Source organism: Vipera berus, assembly GCF_964194415.1.
Source record: "Vipera berus genome assembly, chromosome: 2".
Taxonomy (NCBI): domain Eukaryota; kingdom Metazoa; phylum Chordata; class Lepidosauria; order Squamata; family Viperidae; genus Vipera; species Vipera berus.
The window spans coordinates 221,991,040-222,012,793 of NC_138203.1; the positions used below are offsets into that span (position 1 = coordinate 221,991,040).

Consider the following 21,754-nt stretch of genomic DNA (forward strand, 5'->3'; position numbering starts at 1 on the left):
TTGACTTGACCATTAGTAGATCAGATTTTTGTGTATAGGTAAGGTAATAAGTGATGTTCCGTAATAATTTGGCCAGCATGGCTATATACTGAGACACATGGAATGCTGTTCTTACCCTCCCACCTATTTATCTGCTTGCATTTGCATGATTTCAAACTGCTAGGTTGGCAGGAGCTGGGTTAAGAATGGGAGCTCACCCGGTACTTGTATCCCAAACTGCCTACCTTCTGATCGACAAGCCCAGCATTTGAATTGCTAGGCCACCACACCCCTTGTGGTTAAATAATATGTAATAAACTTTTAGTGTTTTTAGCTCAAATCCTGTTCCTGGTCACTTGTGCCTGACACTCACAGGCTTTTTACTGGATATTTATGACTTGGTGGCCATTATTTTTTTAAGATTATCTGATGTTAACTGCTCTTTTGGGTTTTTGTGATCTTATGCTTGTGTCGTCAGAGATCGTATCTAATGCTCTTATCTTTTCTTAGCTTTCCTGTGGATTGCTTCAGTTTTCCAAAACATTAGCATCTTCTCCGGTAACCTTTGTATTATATGCTCAAAATAGCATTGCTCCATTATTAGTGTTTCTAGGCGGTTGTCTAATCTTACTTAATCTAATATTGAATGATCTGTTCTTTTTGTGGGCTAGGGTATTCTCAGCTTTTTCTCCAGCATCACAGTTTAAAGGCATTAGTACAATATCATCAGTTTGAGCTTGATTCTTGATTCTGATCTTATTCCTTGGGGTACTGTACTCTCTACCGTTGAAGTTTGGGATTCTTATTGCTGAAATTCCATCTTCTTTATACAGATTGGGGAGGCAAGAACTCATTAGGTATTGATTGCAGAACACATTCTCAGGAGACATCAAGCTGTCTACTGGATTGCATTTTGGTGTTAGATTCACTATAGATCTTATTACTAGTATGTAGTGCCTATTCTTTGCTTCTACATCTTGCAAGCAATAATCTGAGATGGGGAGGGGGGTAAATGTGGGGCCTATGAGAACCCTGGGATCTTTTGTTGACAGTCTATCTCACTGTGATGGTTCCCAAGAGTGAGTATCACTCCCTTCAGCCTTATGGTATTTATTTTGCAGTCTGAAAAAAAGCTGCAGGCTTTGAGGGGAGTCTTAAAATGCTCATTCTTTGCTGCTAGAAACACAAAATAAAGAAATCTGTTCTTGTAGCTGCAGAAAAAAAGTGTTCTTTTCCCAGCATTTCTGCTCTTAATAGGATACATGAGAACTTGACCAATGTTATCCAGAAGGAATGGATCAATAGAAGCAATGATTACATTTATAGAATACACCAGCTATTAAAGATCCACTAATGTAATGGAGTTAAAATGCCATGTCTTCACTATCCTCCTTGTTAGTTAAAAGCATTGTTAGAATAATAAAAGTGGAAAATATGTCCAGTTCTCCAGTACATTTTTTGACTGTGGCTTAGAGGTCCGATAACTCTTTCCATGAGCTTGCTGCCAGACACATTCTAGGTTTAGCTTATAATCTTTCCACTTATATAAAATGAAGCCTTACGTAATACACCAAGAGCCATTAAAGAATATTGGATTTTTAGTTCATCAAGGAACTCTTATTCTTCTTACTTATCTGTATTTATGTTCAGTGCTATTCAGTGGATGGAGCTGAAGAACTGGGTGTTGGTACAGGGTATGAAAAGAGTGAAAAAAGAACTTTGCTTCTTGCATCTCTTGGGGGATCTTGCTTTGACGCACCCCCTGTAGTAGGTGAGACACAGCTTATTTGAGGAGAGGCATTTTGATGCCAGATGTTGTGCATTTGTAATTCCAAGGTATTCTGCATTTTGTTTTATTGGAGTTTAATACTATCTGATTTTATATTTCAATTGCCTTTTAAAAGTTGTATAGATTACCCATCATAATTTGGATATGTGACCACAGACAAATATTATATAAATAACTTCATAGGAAATTGCATTTTTTTCTAAAGAATTATTGAAAGTCGTTACTTTAAATTTCTCCTTTTTTACTTAGGCACTTGCTCGGCTATTTGGACTTTCAGTTCATCAGTAGGTGAATATGTTTGTACATCTTCTCTGTTTTATACCGTTTCTGACAGGTGACTGTCTAGTCCAGGGCTTTTCACCCTTTTCACCCATTGTACCACTTAGGATATGGCAACATCCGAGTACCACCAGTCGCCTAGCAAGGTGTCAAAAACTTGATGACCAAAAAAAGGAAAAAAGTGATGAAGTACAGGTAGTCCTCGACTTACAACAGTTCGCTTAGTGATTATTCAAAGTTACAATGGCACTGAAAAAAGTGCCCCCCAAGCCACAGCCGAGCAAGACACATGCCTGCCCGCCCGGCAGCGCTCTTCCTCCTGTCCGAGGTTTTTATCGTTGTGAGCATTTCTGTTGAGGGTTGGCAGCAGGGGTGGGGGGGGGTGTTTGGTTTTTATTCCCCCCGTCTGCTGGGTGGTTGAAGCAGGTTTTGGTCACTTCACATGATCCTTGGACACTGTGACTATCATAAATATGAATCAGTTGCCAAGTATCTGAATGTAAATCACAAGAGCCTGGAGATGCTACAACATTCCAGTTGATTGGCACTTCTGGGCTCAGAAGCACCAGGATCAGCACCGAGCTCCATCTGGAGCCTGGTGCTGATCCTGGGACTTCTGCTGAGCCCTGACAGCCCCAAAGAAGCGCCAATCAGCTGGAAAGCAGTGCTGATCCTGGCGCTTCTGCTGAGCCCTGACAGCCCTGCAGTTTCAGCCATCTCTCGCTCAGGCTTGTACGGTGCTGCCACCAGTTCAGCTCATTCCCCTCCCCTTCTACCACTTTTCTAGGATGGTCGTGTACCACCTGCCAGGTGCCAATGTACCACAGGTGGTACCCGTACCACTGGTTGAAAAGCCCTGGTCTAATCTCTTCTTAAAAATCTCCAGTGATGGAGCACCCACGATTTTGAAGGCAAACTGTTCCACTGGTTGCTTCTCTCTGTGGTCAGTTTCTAACCATTGTTTCTTGTCTTGCCCTCTGGTGCTTTGGAGAATAGTTTGATGCTCTCTTCTTTGTGGCAGTGCCTCAAATACTGGAATACTGCTATCATGTCTCCCTATTTCTTCTTTTCTTTAGGTTAGCCAAACCCAAGTCCTGCATCCATTCTTCATGTGTTTTAGTCTCCAAGCCTTTGATCATTTTAGTTGCTCTTCTCTGAACTTTTTCCAAGATCTTGACATCTTTTTTGTAGCATGGTGACCAAATTTGGTTGCAGTATTCGAAGTGTCATCTTACTAGGGTTTTATAAAGCGGTACTAATACTTCGCATGATCTTGATTCTCTGCCTCTGTTTATACAACACAGGATTGTATTAGCTTTTTTGCTATTGCTGCGCACTGCTGGCTCATGGTCAAGTAATCGTCCATAAGATGGATAAGGAAAATAAATCTAATTCTTATTTTAAGGTGCTGCTGTTTTCCCCACTGAATTCTAGTGCCCTCTTGTCTGAAGGAAAGAAATTTCTCCTGAAGTATATTTAAAAGGCTAAGAGCTAAAAGGATTGTCTAAGCACCACAAATCAGCAAAATGGAAACAGGTTAATCATGGTTGACAGATTCATTAGAACTCCCCATGTCATATTAAAATAGCAGCAGTAGTAGAAGGAATGGGGAGAAGAAAGGAGGAGGAAGAAAGGAAGAAGGAAGCTAACTCATGAGGAGAGAGTTGGATGCAGAAAAATAATTAGCTTAGGCCAGTCAACTTGGTGCCTTCCAGATGTTTTGAATTACAACTCACATAATCCCTTGCTGTTAGATATAGTGGTTATATGAAATGATGTCTTTGTTTTAGCTTTATAGTATCTATAACTGTAATCTCTTTTGTAGCCTAATCTGAGAAATAGGGAACTCTTTGAACCTGGGATATGACTTTCAATCTCTGGATTCCTAAATCATAATGAGACCTGAAAAAGACAACCAGTGTGTTTAATAGTTGGGACCAGCACCAAGGAGATCCAAGTTATGTTCACCCTTAGTCATGAAAACCTATTAGTTTGGGTTGTGGCAGTCATTCTTTGTCCTTGGAGTCCTTGATGCTATGTGGGTTTAGCTGTTTTCTTGCAGAGACTTCATTCCAAACTAGGTAACATTATTAATGCTAGTAAGACTATAACCAAGCTTAGAGACCAAGGACTCCATAGTTCAATACTGAACTACAGATATTCTCTTCTATTGATACCATTCTCTGTCAACCCAACAATTCTCAGAGGTTGGCTACTATTAGGATAAATTGAAAGGCCATCACAGTGTAAACAGCCTTGAGCTCTTGGAAAAAGATGGGATATAAATGCACCGAATAATTGCACTGATTTTTTTAATTAAGCTTTTCTATTCCTAGGATACTGGGATACAATCCCCAAAGTGACAGAATGATCTCAGTGCGAATCCAAGACAAACCATTCAATATCACAGTAGTTTATGCCCCAAACACTGGTGCCGAAGAGGATGAAATTGACCGGTTCTATAAAGCCCTATAGCACCTTATAGAATTAACACCAAAAAATGATGTCCTTATCATCATGGGGGATTGGAATGCTAAAGTAGGAAGCCAAAAGATAACTGGAATAACAGGCAAGTTTGGCCTTGGAGTACAAAATGAAGCAGGGCACAGGCTGATAGAATTTTGCCAAGAGAATACAATGGTCATAGCAACAACCAACAACCCAACAGACGGATCTACATATGGACATCGCCAAACGGCCAACACAGAAATCAGATTTACTATGTGCTCTGCACCCAGTAAAAGCAAGACCAGGAGCTGACTGTGATTCAGATCATGAGCTTCTTGTTGCAAAATTTAGCCTTAAATTGAAGAAAGTAGGGAAAAGCACTAGACCACTCAGATATGAGCTAAATCAAATCCCTGATGAATACACAGTAGAGGTGACAAATAGATTTAAGGAATTAGATCTGATAGAGTGCCTGAAGAATTATGGACGGTGGTTCGCAACATTGTACAAGAGGTAGCAACTAAAACCATCCCAAAGAAAAAGAAATGCAAGAAAGCAAAATGGCTGTCTGAGGAAGCTCTGCAAATAGCTGAGGAAAGGAGGGAAGCGAAAGGCAAGGGAGAAAAAGAAAGATACGCCCAATTGAATGCAGAATTCCAGAGAATAGCTAGAAGAGGTAAGAATGCCTTCTTAAATGAACAGTGCAAAGAAATAGAAGAAAACAACAGAATAGGGAGAACTAGAGATCTCTTCAAGAAAATTGGAGATATGAAGGGAACGTTTCATGCAAAAATGGGCATGATAAATGACCAAAATGGCAGGGACCTAACAGAGGCAGAAGAGATTAAGAAGAGGTAGCAAAACTACACAGAAGAACTATACAAGAACGAACTTAACATCCCAGATAACCACAATTGGGTGGTCACTGACCCCGAGCCAGACATCCTAGAATGTGAAGTGAAATGGGCCTTAGGAAATCTGAGCAACAACAAAGCTAGTGGAGGTGACAGTATTCCAGCTGAGCTTTTCAAAATCTTAAAAGACGATGCAGTAAAAGTACTACACTCAATTTGCCAGCAAATTTGGAAAACTCAACAGTGGCCACAGGATTGGAAAAGGTCAGTTTACATTCCAATTCCAAAGAAAGGCAATGCCAAAGAATGTTCAAACTATTGCACCATTGCACTCATTTCACATGCTTAAAATCCTACAAGCTAGACTCCAGCAGTATATGGATCGATAAATACTAGAAGTACAGGCAGGATTTCGAAGAGGCAGAGGAACTAGAGATTAACTTGCCAACATATGCTGAATCATGGAGAAAGCTAGGGAGTTCCAGAAGAACATCTACTTCTGCTTCATTGACTATGCTAAAGCCTTTGATTGTGTTGATCACAACAAATTGTGGCAAGTTCTTAAAGAGATGGGAATACCAGACCAACTTATTTATCTCTTGAGAAACCTATATGTGGGCCAAGAAGCAACAGTGAGAACTGGACACGGAACCACTGATTGGTTCAAAATTGGGAAAGGAGTCCGGCAAGGCTGTATATTGTCGCCCTGCCTAATTAACTTATATGAAGAGCACATCATGAGAAAGGCATGGCTAGATGAATAAAAAGTTGGAATTAAGATTGCTGGGAGAAATATGAACAACCTAAGATATGCAGATGATACCACTCTAATGGCAGAAAGTGAAGAGGAACTAAAGAGCCTCTTGTTGCAGGTGAAGAAGGAGAATGCAAACGTTGGCTTGAAACTTAACATTAAGAAAACCAAGATCATGGCATCCGGCCCTCTCAATTCCTGGCAAATATTTGTGAAAGAAATGGAGGTAGTGACAGATTTTATTTTCCTGGGCTCCAAGTTCACTGCAGATGGGGACTGCAGCCAAGAAATTAAAAGACGCTGGCTTCTGGGGAGGAAAGCCATGGCAAATCTAGACAGCATACTAAAAAGCAGAGACATCATCCTGCCAACAAAAGTGCGTATAGTCAAGGCCATGGTTTTCCCAGTTGCAATGTATGGCTGTGAAAGTTGGACCATAAGAAAGGCTGAGCACCAAAGAATTGAGGCCTTTAAACTATGGTGCTGGAGAAGACTCCTGGAAGTCCCTTGGACTGCAAGGCATTCAAACCGGTCAGTCCTAGACGAGATCAACCCTGACTGCTCTTTAGAAGGCCAGATCCTGAAGTTGAAACTCAAATACTTTGGCCACCTATTGAGAAGGAAGGACTCACTGGAGAAGAGCCTAATGCTGGGAAAGACTGAGAGCAAGAGAAGAAGGGGACGACAGAGAATGAAGTGGAGTCACTGAAGCAGTAAGGGTGAGCTTAAACGGACTCCAGAAGACGGTAGAGGACAGGAAGGCCTGGAGGAACGTTGTCCATGGGTTCGCGATGGGTCGGACCCGACTTCGCAACTAACAACAACGACATTTCTAGGATTTTCAAGTGTTACAAATTTAAAAATATAGCAAAATAATCTAACAAAAACATCATTTTGTAAGAAATTAATTTCAGATTCCAGTGCATGCATAAATACTAAATCTAGCATATTAAATCTGCAAATGTGTACTAAATCGTGGTCCCTAAAGTATGAAAAAAATAAAATAAAAACCTTATATGACAAAATTTAAAATGTTTAAAATATGCATTTTCCACACTTCTGCCATCTAGACCAGGATAATGTAATACAAAATATTTTAAAATGTGACTTATTTTTCTGCTATTACATATATGATAAAAAATGTTATGCCTGTTTATTGTTCCTTGAAAGAATAACATTTTCGGATTAAAAGGCATTAACCTGATATGAAACACAAATCTCTGGTTGAGATCTATCCGCTGTTTGTTCTGGTAAGGTTCTCAAAGGGAAAACTTGAAAGCTGAAAATATGGAATTGATTATCAAGCTTTGAAAGAATTCAAATAAATGACTCTTCTCTGGAAACTGAAGAAGAGTAACAAGGCACAAAATAATCACTTGAAGGGCAGGCTGACTTTTTGATTATATATTTGAAATGAGATAATTTTCCTTTTGAATAGGCATTTTCTTATGAGAAATATGGAAATTACTGTAGCTCCACCTTCTCCAACCTCATGCCCTCCAGATGTTTTTAGGAATACAATTCCCAGAATTCCGATTCAGCAGGGCCAGGAATTGTGCCATTTGGGAATTATGGGAGTTGCTTATGTGCCCGGAACACACTGATCTGTGGAACGCTGCCTGTTTCAAAGTGTCGATGCTACTTTTCCTCAATTTTCCTCAATCTCTTGAGGAGGGAAAATACATAAAGGCATTAGCAGCACTAGCAATGTCATTATTGGCTGAAAGACTAATAAAGGAATAATTGATGATATTATAATATGAATTACAACATGGGTGTCCAGATTTTTGGCTTGTCCAGGCTGCATTAAGTGAAGAGGAATTGTCTTGGGCCACATATAAAGTATATAATATAAGTAATGTATATAAATATTGCTAAAAATCACATAATAATGTTAAAAGTTTACAATCTTCTGGGACCGCATTACTAGCTGTCCAGGGCTCCATGCAGGCCGCATGTTGGACATGCCTAAATTACAGGAAGAATCTCTGTCCAAATAAATACATTAGAGATGAATTTGATCCTATTCAAATGGATATATAAAATTCTTCCCCAACTAGAGGCACCACATACTGTTTGAAAGGCACGGTGGTAGGAGGGCATATTCCAAAAGTAATGATTATGACCTGAACAAAATCTCAGTAAGATTTCATTCTTTTACATTTATATTTGATTAAAATTAAGTACAGCTAGTCGACTCACAACCATTCATTTAGCGACCATTTAAAATTACAATAGTGACTTACAATCAGTCCTCCAACTTATAACCATCACAGCATATGTCTGCTTTAATGAAGAGAAGAATGGGGGGTGACATGGTGGCAGTGTTCCAATATTTCAGGGGTTGCCACAAAGAAGAGGGAGTCAAGCTATTCTCCAAAGCACCTGAAAGCAGGACAAGAAGCAACGGATGGAAACTAACCAAAGAGAGAAGCAACCTAGAACTAAGGAGAAATTTCCTGACAGTTAAAACAATTAAACAACCTGCCTCCAGAAGCGGTGAATGCTCCAACACTGGAAGTCTTTAAGAAGAGATTGGACAGCCATTTGTCTGAAATGGTATCACGTGTCCTGCCTGAGCAGGGGATTGGACTAGATAACCTCCAAAATTCCTTCCAGACCTGTCATTCTGTTATAGCTTCTACAGAGTCATGTGATTAAAATCTGGGTGCTTGGCAGCTGGCATGTATTTACAACACTTGCACTGTCCCGGAGTTTTGCCATTTGAGACCTTACCATCAGACTTCTGACAAGGAAACTCAGTGGGGGAAGCTGGGTTTGCTTAACCCGCCTGATCTACTTAACAAGTACAGTGATTCATTTAACAACCATGGCAAAATAAGTTGTAAAATCAGGAATGACTCATTTAATAATCATCTTGCTTAACAATGGAAACTGGTCCAGATTATGGTCGTTAAGTCAAAGACTACCTACAGTATATAGTGAATATATAAGGTATGGTTGCTGGAATTGGGTATATCTAGTCTAATGAAGAGAAGGACGAGGGTTGACATGATAGCAGTGTTCCAATATCTCAGGGGTCAAAGAAGAGGGAGTCAAGCTATTGTCCAAAGCACCTGACGGCAGACAAGAAGCAACAGATGGAAACTAACCAAGGAGAGAAGCAACCTAGAACTAAGGAGAAATTTCCTGACAGTTAGAACAATTGATCTGTGGAACAACTTGCCTCCAGAAGTTGTGAATGCTCCAACACTGGAAGTTTTTAAGAAGAGACTGAACAGCCATTTGTCTGTAATGGTATAAGGTTTCCTGCCTGAGCAAGGGGTTGAACTAGATGACCTCCAAGGTCTCTTCCAACTTTATTATTATTATTACTATGTTTGCTTTCTTCTGAGATATTTTATCATTTTTTCCCCCCACTACCTTGTTAAAATTACAGTTTGGTGGCAACCTTTGCAGGTTTCTAGGCTCTGCGTTTGGCTTTTGGAGTTAAAGGCAATTCTTGGTTAAATAGTTCTGGTTTGGAAGTTGAACTGATGCATTATGAGCACCTTTAACTTAGTCTTTGAACTCATCATAAAGTTATCATGAAAACATGTGATACCTCCTTAGTATCAGTCAGATTTCCCATTTTAATATAACCCGTGGGTAGTCTTACGTAAGTGGGTACCAACTGTTGCCTGGTTTTGAGACTGAGTGTTAAAAGAGCAGCCTACTACTTAGTTTACTTGAAATACCCAGGGACTTTTTTTTTTTAAGTGGTGTGTTCAAAATAGAAATGAGAGCTGGGATACAACATGTTCTGTTTGATGATATGATGCAGAGGGAAAGACGAGTGTAAGAAAGGGAGGGTAAGACCTTGGGTTTCTACAGCAATACATAATATAGTTTGTTATGTGTGATGGCCATTGGAATCTATCTGGTGGTGCCTCCAATAGACTCCATGGCTTCTCTCTGCTTATCTGCCAATGACTTCTGCTCCGGAAAAGTCAACAATTAATCCAGGTCAGACTTCTGAGTAATCGTTTGTTATTTTGCCATGTAACTAAACTTCCGTTTTAAATAACTGGTTTGGCTAGATGAAGGTTGTTTGTCTCCTTCATTTCCTGTAATTGTGTCCCTACCAGCAACACTTGCCCCCCCCCCCAACATCTTAACTGGAATTTGCAGGCAACTGAATCTAAGGCCCTTGCTCTGATTCTGATGTGTTCTTTTTTACTAATAATTTTTCCTGGGGTGGGGGAAGCAAAATGGATTAAGAAGTCCTGAGGAGGTCTTGCTCTGAGAGAGAGGGATTATGTATTTTACTGTTCTATGCAGTCTTTATCAGCTAGTACTGTCTGCATACATTGGGTTACAACTCTCATATTCTCCATGCAGCACAGCTACCAGCCCTCTGGCTTGAAGCATTATAGTTTAATGCTTAATACTATGGTATTATAGGACCATGTTGAGGAAGCCTGATCTAGTTTGAAGCATTAGAGAGTGGCTGCTTATAAGTCAGTCATTTTCTTATTTAGGGTATGAGCCAATTCATTTGAAGTTTCCCTAAATTTTCATAAGACTCTTAGAGCAGAGAAAAGTCCAAGATGGCCTTTGGGATTGCTGGACCCTAGAAATGAATGTTTTATGTCAAATCCCATTCTATTCATGGGTCCTGAATTGTTATATATTGCCTTATGCCCATAGAACCAAGTTGCCTAGTCAGTATCAACTCTCCAGGCTTCATTGGTATTCTGTTCTGAGGGAGGAATCTCTAATCTCCCATAATCTTGATGCCTGGAATCCAGCATGTAGAGATGGCTGTCACAGAATCCAGACACTCTCCATTTCTGAAACAGAAGGAATATTTTTCAATAACTTGTAGCTCTGAAAGTATATTTTTGAACTTGTGTACTACGGCTGTTAAATTATGAGCATGGAGTACAGAAACCCAGATTCAGATTCCCATTTTTCTATGAAACTTGCTGGACAAATTTATTTCGATAGCATAGCCTGCTTTACATGTAGGAAACAAAGCAAACAATTAAATCATATGTATTCTTTTTTCCCCTTTAATCACCTGGCCTCTTAACTTTATTGTCTTTGGAAACAGCTCTTCCAAAATCAAGTCCTCTTTGTTTGGAAGATAGCTACCTTTTGAGAATGTCTGCCAACAATTTTATTATAACTGTTGGAGTTTAAAGTAGCATTTGATTATTGTAAGTCAACTTCTGAGCAATTAAAATCAGGAATAGACAATAGTTTTAAATTGGGGGTACATTTGAGATTTTGAGAATAGACCAAGTACCTTCACAAAATGGCTCCCTTGGCAAGTTTGTAGGAAGCACCCAAAAATGAATGAGATAATCTGTTTCAAGAAATGCTGGATTCAGACATAAGGCAAACAAGCTACAACTTAGGACCCCACCACATGTTTGATATTTGTTTTCTCTTTGCTTTTAGAAATTACATTTAAGTATGTTGTTGTACTGTATTATAATTTATGAGAGATATTAAGCCAGCCAAATGATAGATATGTTAGCAGTAAATACATTCATTTGAAAATAAATTGTATTTTTCACTTTAAATGCCTTGTTATTAAATAATTAAAAGGTGTGTGTGTGTGTGTGTGTGTGTGTGTGTGTGTGTGTGTGTATTCAGTGTTTTTTGTGGTCACCCAAAGTTCTGTTTCAATATGTTCCTTTCTGAAGCCTTCTGGTTTAAATTTATATAGCTTAATGCCTCACCAGGTCTAAACCTGGCACTGATTTCAAGGGATACAGATGCTGAAACCTGAAAGCAAAACTAGGTCTATCAATCCAGGAATATGGACATAAATGTCCAAAATCTGCAAGAATCAAACAGATTCTCCTTTTAGGTAGGCTTTAAAAAGAGGAAGGGGCAACTCCATTCTGTCTTTGCCATTTTTCCTTTTTCCCTTCTGGGGTCAAATCCGGGGAGGCAGAACTTTAATCCAGGAATTGCTTGAAGATGTGGGGAAAATAGCCATCTAGGGAACAGTCAAATTAAATGTGGGATTAATATTTCTGGAATTTTGCTGATAGAGAAGTAGCTGAGATAATCCCATTAGAAACCCTTTATGTTGTCCTTCATCTTTTCTTGGGGAAATGTAGCAGTATTTACCCAATAGACCTCCTGCTGCAAGGTATGGGAGGGATTGTAAGGTGGAGTTGGGCATCCCCAATACATTTCCCTATCCAAACGAACCTACCGTGTGTCAGCCACGTGCAGGATTATGTGTGTCCCATTACATCCCATTTGTCAAAAAAAGAACTAATCCTTCAAAATATTGTCATCACAATGGGATCTTTGAGTACCGCATATCCTTCCTACAAAGGAATCTGATGTTAGAGACTGGCACTGTGCTTTGCCTTATGCTGGCTTCCTATTTAGTTTTACTTTAAATTTTAAAAAGTCTTTAACATAGACATATAGAGGAGGCTACGTGGTGGGCACCAAGTGATGGAGACTGTGTGTCCATATAAACATTTCTGAGAAAAAGAAATCTATCCTGAAAAATAAAGACTGGAAAGCAGAAATCTCTGTCTGTCTGTCTGTCCGTCCGTCCGTCCTCCCTTCCTGCATGGGACATGGTTATCAACTATGGCAGGATAAACCTTATTTTCTGCATAAATTTCTTTCAAGATGCCCATTTGAATTTCTAAATGAAAATGTTATTTTAAGACCCATTGTGATACTTCCTGTTTTCTGCTGATTTAACAGCAGTGTTACATTATATATACTTAGACTAATACAGGATATCACTGCACAAGGCAATATGACAACCTCACTTCCTGACCTATGAATGATAATACAATGGTTCCAGTCACATCAGTCATCCACGCAGTCAGAGGTGAGGAAAGATCACCATTGGTTCAGCTGAAGTGACAGGAACATGGGAGGAGGTTGTAATGTGGAGATAAACAGGAATTTGCTATCCGCTTTGGAAAACACGAGAAAAGTTTGCTGCCTGATCAAAAGCTGTACTATGATCGGTGGTGATATTGTCTCAACGAGAAGAAAGATTTTTATAACCCTGGGAAATGGCGTGTGAGTACTTGAAATATGAGAAGGGATTTGTTTTCTATACTTCAGTATAGATATTGGATCTAAAATAACATTAGTTTGGCAAATGGAAAATGCTGTTTGGTTCATTATGCTCAATGTATCACTTTACTGTTTTTGATTATTTATTCTTTATTAAGCTGCCCATTCCCAAAGGCTCTACATTGCTAACAGTCAAAATCACCATAAAACAAGAAAACTCCCCTGAAGGTAATAAATTAACTAATGGTTTTACGGTTGTATAAAAGCAGAAGAAAACATACTAAGCCATGTATTGACCAAGTGACCTAACCATCGCAACATGCTTTCCTCCTGGGATAGGTTGAATGATTGGATTGCAGGTGCTTTCCTGGATCTCTGTGGGGTAAGGTGTTCCAAAGCATGGAGAATGGGTGAAAAGGACTGGCCAAAATCAGTGTTCAGAAACCAAAGCTAGAGCTAGTTGAGCTTGGTTCTCAATAACTCTGTATCTCTTCATGATACTTTATCCCTTGAACCAGAAGTCCCGCCTACTTCTAGTGGTGTCATCCTTTGCTCAACACCTTCTTTTACTCATAATACCTAGCTGTGACCATCCAGATGAAGTCATTTCATGGAAACATAGAAAGCATTGCAAATACCAATTGTCATTTCTTTTCCAGACGGAGTGTGCAAACTATATCCGAGTTCTTTATCCTTTAAACCGGACTCATCTCTTAGCTTGCGGGACTGGAGCTTTTCATCCCATCTGTGCTTTCATCTATGTGGGTCACAGAGGAGAGGTAAGGAGACAAGGTGCCTCATAGACCTTATAAGTACTCTAGTGAAGGATTGAGACCCTTTTCTATGAAGAGCAGTTGTGACCAACAACACCTGCCCTGGGGTGGCAGGAGATGACTTTTCTTTGTTTGTAAAATGTTTCTTTGAGTCAGTCAGCCTTTTTTTCAACTGAGGGAGCCAAGATGCTGGACTAGAAACCTTCTACCCACCATGAACTCTAGACCTCCACTATTCACTGAACTTGGCTGGGCGACTTTGAGTAAGTCTCTCTCTCTCAGTCCAACTCATCTCACAGAAAAATTGGAAAAGGAAAAATAGGATGATATATCCTGCCCTGAGTTGCAAAAAATAAAGGTAGGATATAAAGCAAATAAAGGAGATGAAGGAAGACTTGTTGGTGAGGAAAGAGTTCCCAAGCCTTCCCTTTTCTTGTGGAAAATGGTACTCTTATTTTATTCATTATTATATTTATAGCATCTATCCCGATTGCTATAGAAATAAGGGTGGGCTCCTTGGGGAGGGAGCTTCCCTCATTGATCCTTACAAGATTGAGAAGCAGTGACTGCCCCAAGGGTGTACCAGTTGAGTGAGATTTGAACCCATGTCCTTCCAGTCCCATTCCAATGTTTCAACCATTACATCACGTATGGTTTCCCCCTATCAGTTCCCTTGTGCTTGCCTTCCCTTCCCTTCCCATTTCCAAGGCAGCTGCAAAGAAATCAGTAGCTGCCTATCGGTTTCGGACAATGGGGTAGTATTATGGCTGGCCTTAATAATGGTGAAAAGAAATAACTCAACTTCTGGATTGAAATTGAGTTGTAACTACACAAAACTGCAAATGAATGCAACAATATTGGAGAGACAGGAGTGCTGGCATGAGAGGAAGCGAGGATTGTTGTTATAAAATACTAAACTATAATGTGTTATATTCAAAGTAAGTCACCGTATTAAATACAGTAAACTACAGTTTTGCAAATAAAAGAAAAAAAGATGTTTTGAATCAGACAAAGATTTAATCAGACTAGTATCTGGTTTCATAAGCTGACAGATATCTCTTGAAACCATATAGAAGCCTTTGATTGATTTAACAGAGCTTTTCTTGTATGTGTACAAGTTTACTCACTTAACGCAGAAAGATTAAACAGTGATATTTCCATTTCCAAGAAGGAATCAATGCAGACAGCAACTAGGTTTGCAATTCTTTGTGTTAAATGCCTTATATCGTGTTAAATTTGGAAAAGTTGATTTATGTGCTTATGCTTCTCAAATAGGAAAAAAACCCTTGATTTCTCAGTTCAGTGCACTTAGCCTCCTTGTTGTTGCAATTTAACATAACTGCCTTTGTGGAATTTGTTCAGCTTTCTCAGCCTTCTAAGAAATGAATGTAGGATATATGAAGCTGTCAAGCTGATCAGTGTATTGCTCCATTCATATCTAACTCCTACTTATACTGCTTTCTTCCTCTGCCTATTTTCCTGTCTGCTCTCTTTTTAAAAAACAAACCAAACTAAACCCAATTTGCATATTCCATCTGAACATGTTCATTCACTCCTAAGAAAGGTTCCCCCGCACATGCGTGCTAGTCGTTTCCGACTCTAGGGGCCGGTGCTCATCTCCGTTTCAAAGCCAAAGAGCCAGCGCTTGTCCGAGGACGTCTCCGTGGTCATGTGGCCAGCATGACTAGATGCCAAAGTCGCACGGAACGCTGTTACCTTCCCACCGTAGTGGTCCCTATTTTTCTACTTGCATTTTTACGTGCTTTTGAACTGCTAGGTTGGCAGAAGCTGGGACGAGTAACAGGCGCTCACTGTTACGCGGCACTCAGGATTCGACCCGCCAAATTGCCGACCTTCTGATCGACAAGCTCAGCGTCCTAACCTACTGAGCCACCGCATCCCTAGCATTCACTCCTAGGCATACTTAAATGGAGAGTGCAGACATAACATTACATGGGGATAGATGAAAAAAAATGAGGAGTCCTTGGTGCTTTCTGAGCTTGATTGTTTTCCTGCAGTTGTTTCATAACCCAACCTAGGTAACATCATCAGTGCTAGCAACCTATAAAAACCAGTGAAATTGCAACTGTATAATGCTCTACATTAATATTAAGCTATCTGTCTTGCATAAATATTGGGCCTATATAAGATATTTGGGATATGAGCTACAAATACTGTAGCTTCCAAGAATGGATTCCTTTGGAACTGTGAGATCTATTTTGGAAGCTGCTGCTTCCCCCATGGTTTCTAACATTTTTAAAGAAATCTTTTAAATTAGGAAATAACTGCTATGAAATGAAACAACAGTCTCCAGTGTTGTCTTAATTTTAAAAATGTCTTTGGATCCCAAATAGGCACCATAATCTTCTTTTAAAGAGAAAATTGATATTTTGATATTTTGATAGTTTGTAACTGATCATGTTCCCCAAACTAGTCATTTTGTGTTTTGGTGTTGCTGTCTTTAGGGACTTTCGGGGTGTATGTGAATAGATCAAAAAGCTGAGATGGCAAGCAGACTTGACTATCTTGATTTTTTTCACTGCCTTGTGAACCCCCTTGTACCTGTTGTCATTTTGCTTAAGTACCTACAAATGCCCAAATCTGGAAGCATTATTGTAGAAAATAACTAACTGCTCTCTGTAATTTGCACCTATTTGATCACATTGTTCAAAATCCTTGCAACCAGAAGGACCAAGTTAGTCTGTTAGTTTGAGATAGATAGATAGATAGATAGATAGATAGATAGATAGATAGATAGATAGATAGATAGACAGACAGACAGACAGACAGACAGACAGACAGACAGACAGACAGACAGACAGACAGACAGACACAGACAGACAGACAGACAGATCCATTATTAGCTCAATCTCTTAGAAGGCTTTGGGGTCTACTTCCTGAAAATGTATGGTTGTCTTTGTGTGTGTGTGTATGTGTGCACGCACATATATGCAACACCTTTCTATATATACATAAATTACAAAATCTTTGATGTAACAAAGATTATGTAGTAATAAAATTTTGCATTCTATAAAACTCAGTTTAAATGTCTAGTCTAGCTCCATAAAGAACAAATACAAATAAAATCAAAACTAACCAAGAGTTAAAACCAATTAGTAACCATTTGACCCACTGGCCTCTCATGAAAAACACCCTGATCAACAACCAGATATAAAATCTGTGGGTGGCATTTCTTGTCCTTTCCTCATTAATCAAGCTGGCCTAAGCAGGAAGGTCACCCAATTTCACCTCGTAACCCTTCTTGGCTCTGGCAATTTCAGAAGCTTTTATGACCAAGCCTGTGGGAGAATGAGTCCTTTCAGCACAGCTGTTTATCATGAGCCCCTGGGATGATCACTTGGACTTCTCACATCATGCAACCCCCTCCCCAAATGTTCAGACTGACATCACTCTGGTTTGCCATGCAAAGCAGAAACACAATCTGAGCCCTGTGTTGCGCCTGCAAGGGAGTCATACCAAGTGTGGGTGTGCAGAAAGCCTGAATGAAAGTGATTTGAAGAGATTGCTTTGTCCAGCCAAGGCAATGACTCTAGAGAAACAGTAAAAAATTGCAGAAATAATATCAGCATTGCAATTTTCAAAGGAGGCAGTTTCATTAAGCTGAGGGATATTTCTTGAAATTGAACAGGATAGTGAAGACTGCACCAAAAACATTTCACCAAACAGTTAACTGTGGCAAGGACGTTTAATGCAATTTTAGGATGGGTTGTGGCCTTTACCTCCATATAATGTAAGTTTGATCATCATTTATTTTGTCATTGACCAACAACATTGAGAGTCAATACTAAAATCAAATGTCAGTTTTTTTGAAGAGATGAGTCAGCCTTTTTGTGGCTCCATGCTGGTTTATATGAACCTAGAATGAAACTGACACCTTTTTTGGAGGGGGGGGGCAATGCAATTGTTTGCGTTGTTTCTCCCCTCTCTCTGTTTCTGTCTCTGTCTCTGTCTCTGTCTCTCTCTCTCTCTCTCTAAGTTCTTAAACCCAAACTTCTTAACCTCTACTAAGGCTTATACTTAACCGCTACTGCAACCTAACTGTGCTAGGAAAGAAACATAAGCAACCTTCTTAGCAGGCCAATAGTAATCTTTCTAGCTAGTTTGTAGCCAGTTTCACAAACTTTGTTATTGTCATCATGAATATCAGCAAAGAGTTGCTTGGTTTGATTTTCACTATTGTTGGAAGCACTGTACACAAAATGGTTGCTTCCCCATATCGCCTAGAGTAGACTTTGGGCTCAAGAATGCTGCTCTCTCCCACCCACCTCATAGATGCTCTACTGTGCAATTGAGAACCAGGGTGAAGTTATTGCAAAACATTTCTGCTGAAAAAATGTCACTTTGTTATCCTACTGGAATCATAGCGAGCAGAGAATTTTTAATAGAAGTAGAAGTAATGATGTGCAGGAATCATAGATTGATATATTAGTAGAAGGCAAGCAGGAGCTCACTGGACACTTCCTTATATGGAAGAGGCAGAAAATTGAGAGAATTTGGAAGAAGTCAGCAGGGGTTAAGTGACTGTGGTAAAAAGGGGAGGAATGGAGATAGCAGGAAGGGAGGGAGGGAGGAAAGGAGGAAGGAAGGAAGGAAGGAAGGAAGGAAGGAAGGAAGGAAGGAAGGAAGGAAGGAAAGGTAAGGTGGGTCGGAAAATTTTTGGTGATTTTTGTAAATAAGCATTTCAAATAAGTTTTGAAATACCTTTATAGGTTCCACTATAGAGGAACAATGTCTCTACCCTGTTTCATTTCTTCATACAGTGTTACTGTATTGTTAAAAAGGATATGTAACTTCACTACAAGAACTTATTTATTATTTGAGGGGGCAGCAACGTTTTGCTGTAATAGTAATTATTACCAAAATAAATTTAGAAAAAAATCGTCCAACTTTTGATGAAAAGACTCAGTTTCACCATCTTTACATAGTGGTAGGTTGCCTCCCACAACAACTTAGATTTGTTTTTGTTTTTGCAAGTGGCCAGAGAAATGCATAGTACATACTGAAAATATGATGTGGTATCCGTGTGGGTGTCTCTCTCTGTGTGTTCTTTTATACTGTGTAAGGAAAGGGGTTTTTTGTAGCAGTTCAAGGGGCAGGATATTGTTACATCATGGATGCTATGCCAGCAAGCTGCCAGAAATGAAGACAATTGAAGATTTCAAACTGCAAAATATTGGGAATTATAAACACTGAAATTTGTATGGAGTGGAAATATCATAAATAATTTCAAGAGTTTGGCATTAGGCATGCCACCTTGAATTTCTGAATGAAAGTTGAGATATAAATTTAGGAAATAACAGAATAAACCCTTTTCCATTTTTTTTCACTTGTAATTATACCATTACAGTCTAGATTAACTTTCCTTCTCTTCAGTTTCCCAGATGTTTGCAGATTCGGCAGGTTTAATATATTCAAATTCATATTTGTATATTAAGTATATTTATAATTCAACTGGGAAAGGCTAATTTGGTAAAAAGGCTAAGTTTATAAGATCTGTGGGTCATTAGAGATTGATTTAGAGAGGGAGGTAAATTTTTCTAAAATGCTCAACAACACTAAAGCTTAAATTAAAGTTTAATTAACTTTAATTTTTCCCCTTACTGTTCAGCAGACATGTCAAACTCGCGACGTTGCGCGACGTATTGGAGCTTTTTCCCCATTGCCGGCAATGGGGTGGGCACGGTTTCGTTGCGACGCGTCTGGCCCGCGGGCCAGCAGTTTGACATCCCTGCTGTTCAGATCCAAGCCATTAATTTCAAGGCTTTGTCCATTATGATTTTGAAATGTTGACTGAAAAAATTGATAGAAAGACCGTGTGACAGTGTTAATACCTTATTGGCAACTGATTTTGAAATATTTTTTTTTAATTTCAGCAACACATAACCAACTAAAATTATTCATAAATATGTAAATATTCCAAGCTCTATTGGCACTGAGAAAGCCATAGCATTAATAATGGGATGAACATCAGTCTTAGTAACTTGGTTTTTGCTTATATTAAGAATAAAAAGCTGCTGTTACTTCCTCTTGGTGAATCTGTGCTATCACAACAAGGGTTTCCTTACACATCCTACGATCTGAGTGCCTTTTAGAGTTCTCTTCATTTTTATCACATAAGTACTTCCACGTTTCCTTTGACTCTGTTTGCTTGGTGTGGAAACCTAATTTTTTCCCCTCATTTCTCTTTCCAGCACATGTTCAGCTTGGATCCAACCAGTATAGAAAGTGGCCGGGGCAGATGTCCACATGAGCCTAATCGGGCGTTTGCAAGCATATTTTTCAGTAAGTGCCAAAGTAAATTAATCTGAATCTTTTATCCTAATAGCTGTCCATGGATATTTATTATTTTATTATTTTATGCGTATATTTTTTTTCCTGCTACCTTAATCTACAGTTTAAGACATGGTGAAAACAATTGAATAATTGCATTGTTTCAGGTGGACTTTTCAGGAATTTATCTTCTAGGCTTCTTTGCCTGGCCTTTTTCTGTTCTCCAGAGAGAATTCAGTTCTTCAAGCGAACTCAGAAAAGTCTAGAAAGGATCTGTTGGACCATTCTTCCAGTTTGCTGCTGGTCACTCTGCTCAATGATCAATAACTTGGGTTATTTGTCTGTAAGCATGTATTAGAAAGCCTCCTCTCTCACCATTTGTTATGTAGGGTGGCATACAAAATGGAAAAAAAACAAAAACAAAAAACCCAATAATGAACAAAATGCTTCAACAAAACCAAAAAAACATAATACACTACTGAGGGTGTATTTCTCCGAGGCCTTTCTTGAATTCCTATGTAAAATCCGCTGTGCAATTGCTGAATTTATGATTCTGTAATAGATAAGGGTTCCTGTTGTGTTTTCTAAGACTACCATTATAAGCAGTAGCTATAGTATTGAGGGTCAAGGGAGAAAACAGTTGCTATTTTGCTGAAATAAAAGACTGCTACCTCTTCTAGTCTCAATTTCCCGATTTATATTTAAATTATGTTTTAGTGCTCAGTGGAATCTGTGAGAAGAACCAGGATGAGGACAAAGATTGTTTAACCCAGTATTTCTCAACCTTGACAACTTTAAGGCTGGGGAATTCTGGAAATTGTTGCATCTGAAGATTGCTAAAGTTGAGAAACACTGGGCTGATTTTTTAAAGACTTGTGTTGATGAGTTTTCCCTATAGATGTAAGGCCTGCTCCTTCCCAGTATAGTCGCATTCATTTAGAATTTCAGTGTGATTTTGAGTCCACATAATTTAAAAAAAGAAAAGACAGTAGAGAAAGGAAAGGCAGCTACAAAACTCCGTTCATTCTCTCCAGGGACAACTGCTTCCCCCATGCTTCAATTATTTTCTTTCCTCATCGCACACAAAAAATTGTGCTATACATTTCAGTGTTACTTTTGGTAAAGAATTGTTTATGGTAAGAAAAATGATGGGAAAAGTAACAGGAACAGACGGGAGGATTAAAAATGGTAGATGAAATCATCTGGACTTCCCTCCCCATCAGATCCCATGGGCTGTTGCATAAGAAAGGGCTGATCTAGTAAGACCCGGAGAATTGAGAGACCAGACTTGTCAGAATAGCAGCCAAGGAATCTCCCGTTCAGATCTGACCTCTGCCATCAATGCAATTGATGGCTTTAGGCAAGCTATGCTTTCTCACCGTGAACCATCTGTGACTGGTATAAGGCAGGGGTCTGCAACTTTGATAACGTAGACTTGTGGACTTCAGCTCCCAGAAGCTGGCTGAGGAATTCTGGGAGCTGAAGTCCACAAGTCTTAAAGTTGTCAAGGTTGCAGACCCGTGTTATAGGGCAATCAGAATACTCATGAAATCTTTTAAATATAATGGAATGCATC

General features: G+C 39.3%; 1 protein-coding gene across 1 annotated transcript in view; it reads left to right on the top strand.

The window, feature by feature from the left end:
* SEMA3G (semaphorin 3G) overlaps positions 1-21,754 on the top strand; it is a gene marked incomplete at its 5' end in the record, with an annotated part of 110,008 nt that overhangs the window by 58,782 nt on the left and 29,472 nt on the right. Inside the window, 2 exons of the mRNA XM_081316992.1 lie at positions 13,774-13,893; positions 20,100-20,190. Of these exons, the coding sequence (XP_081173118.1) occupies positions 13,774-13,893; positions 20,100-20,190 (211 nt within the window). The remainder of the gene's footprint in view (positions 1-13,773; positions 13,894-20,099; positions 20,191-21,754) is intronic.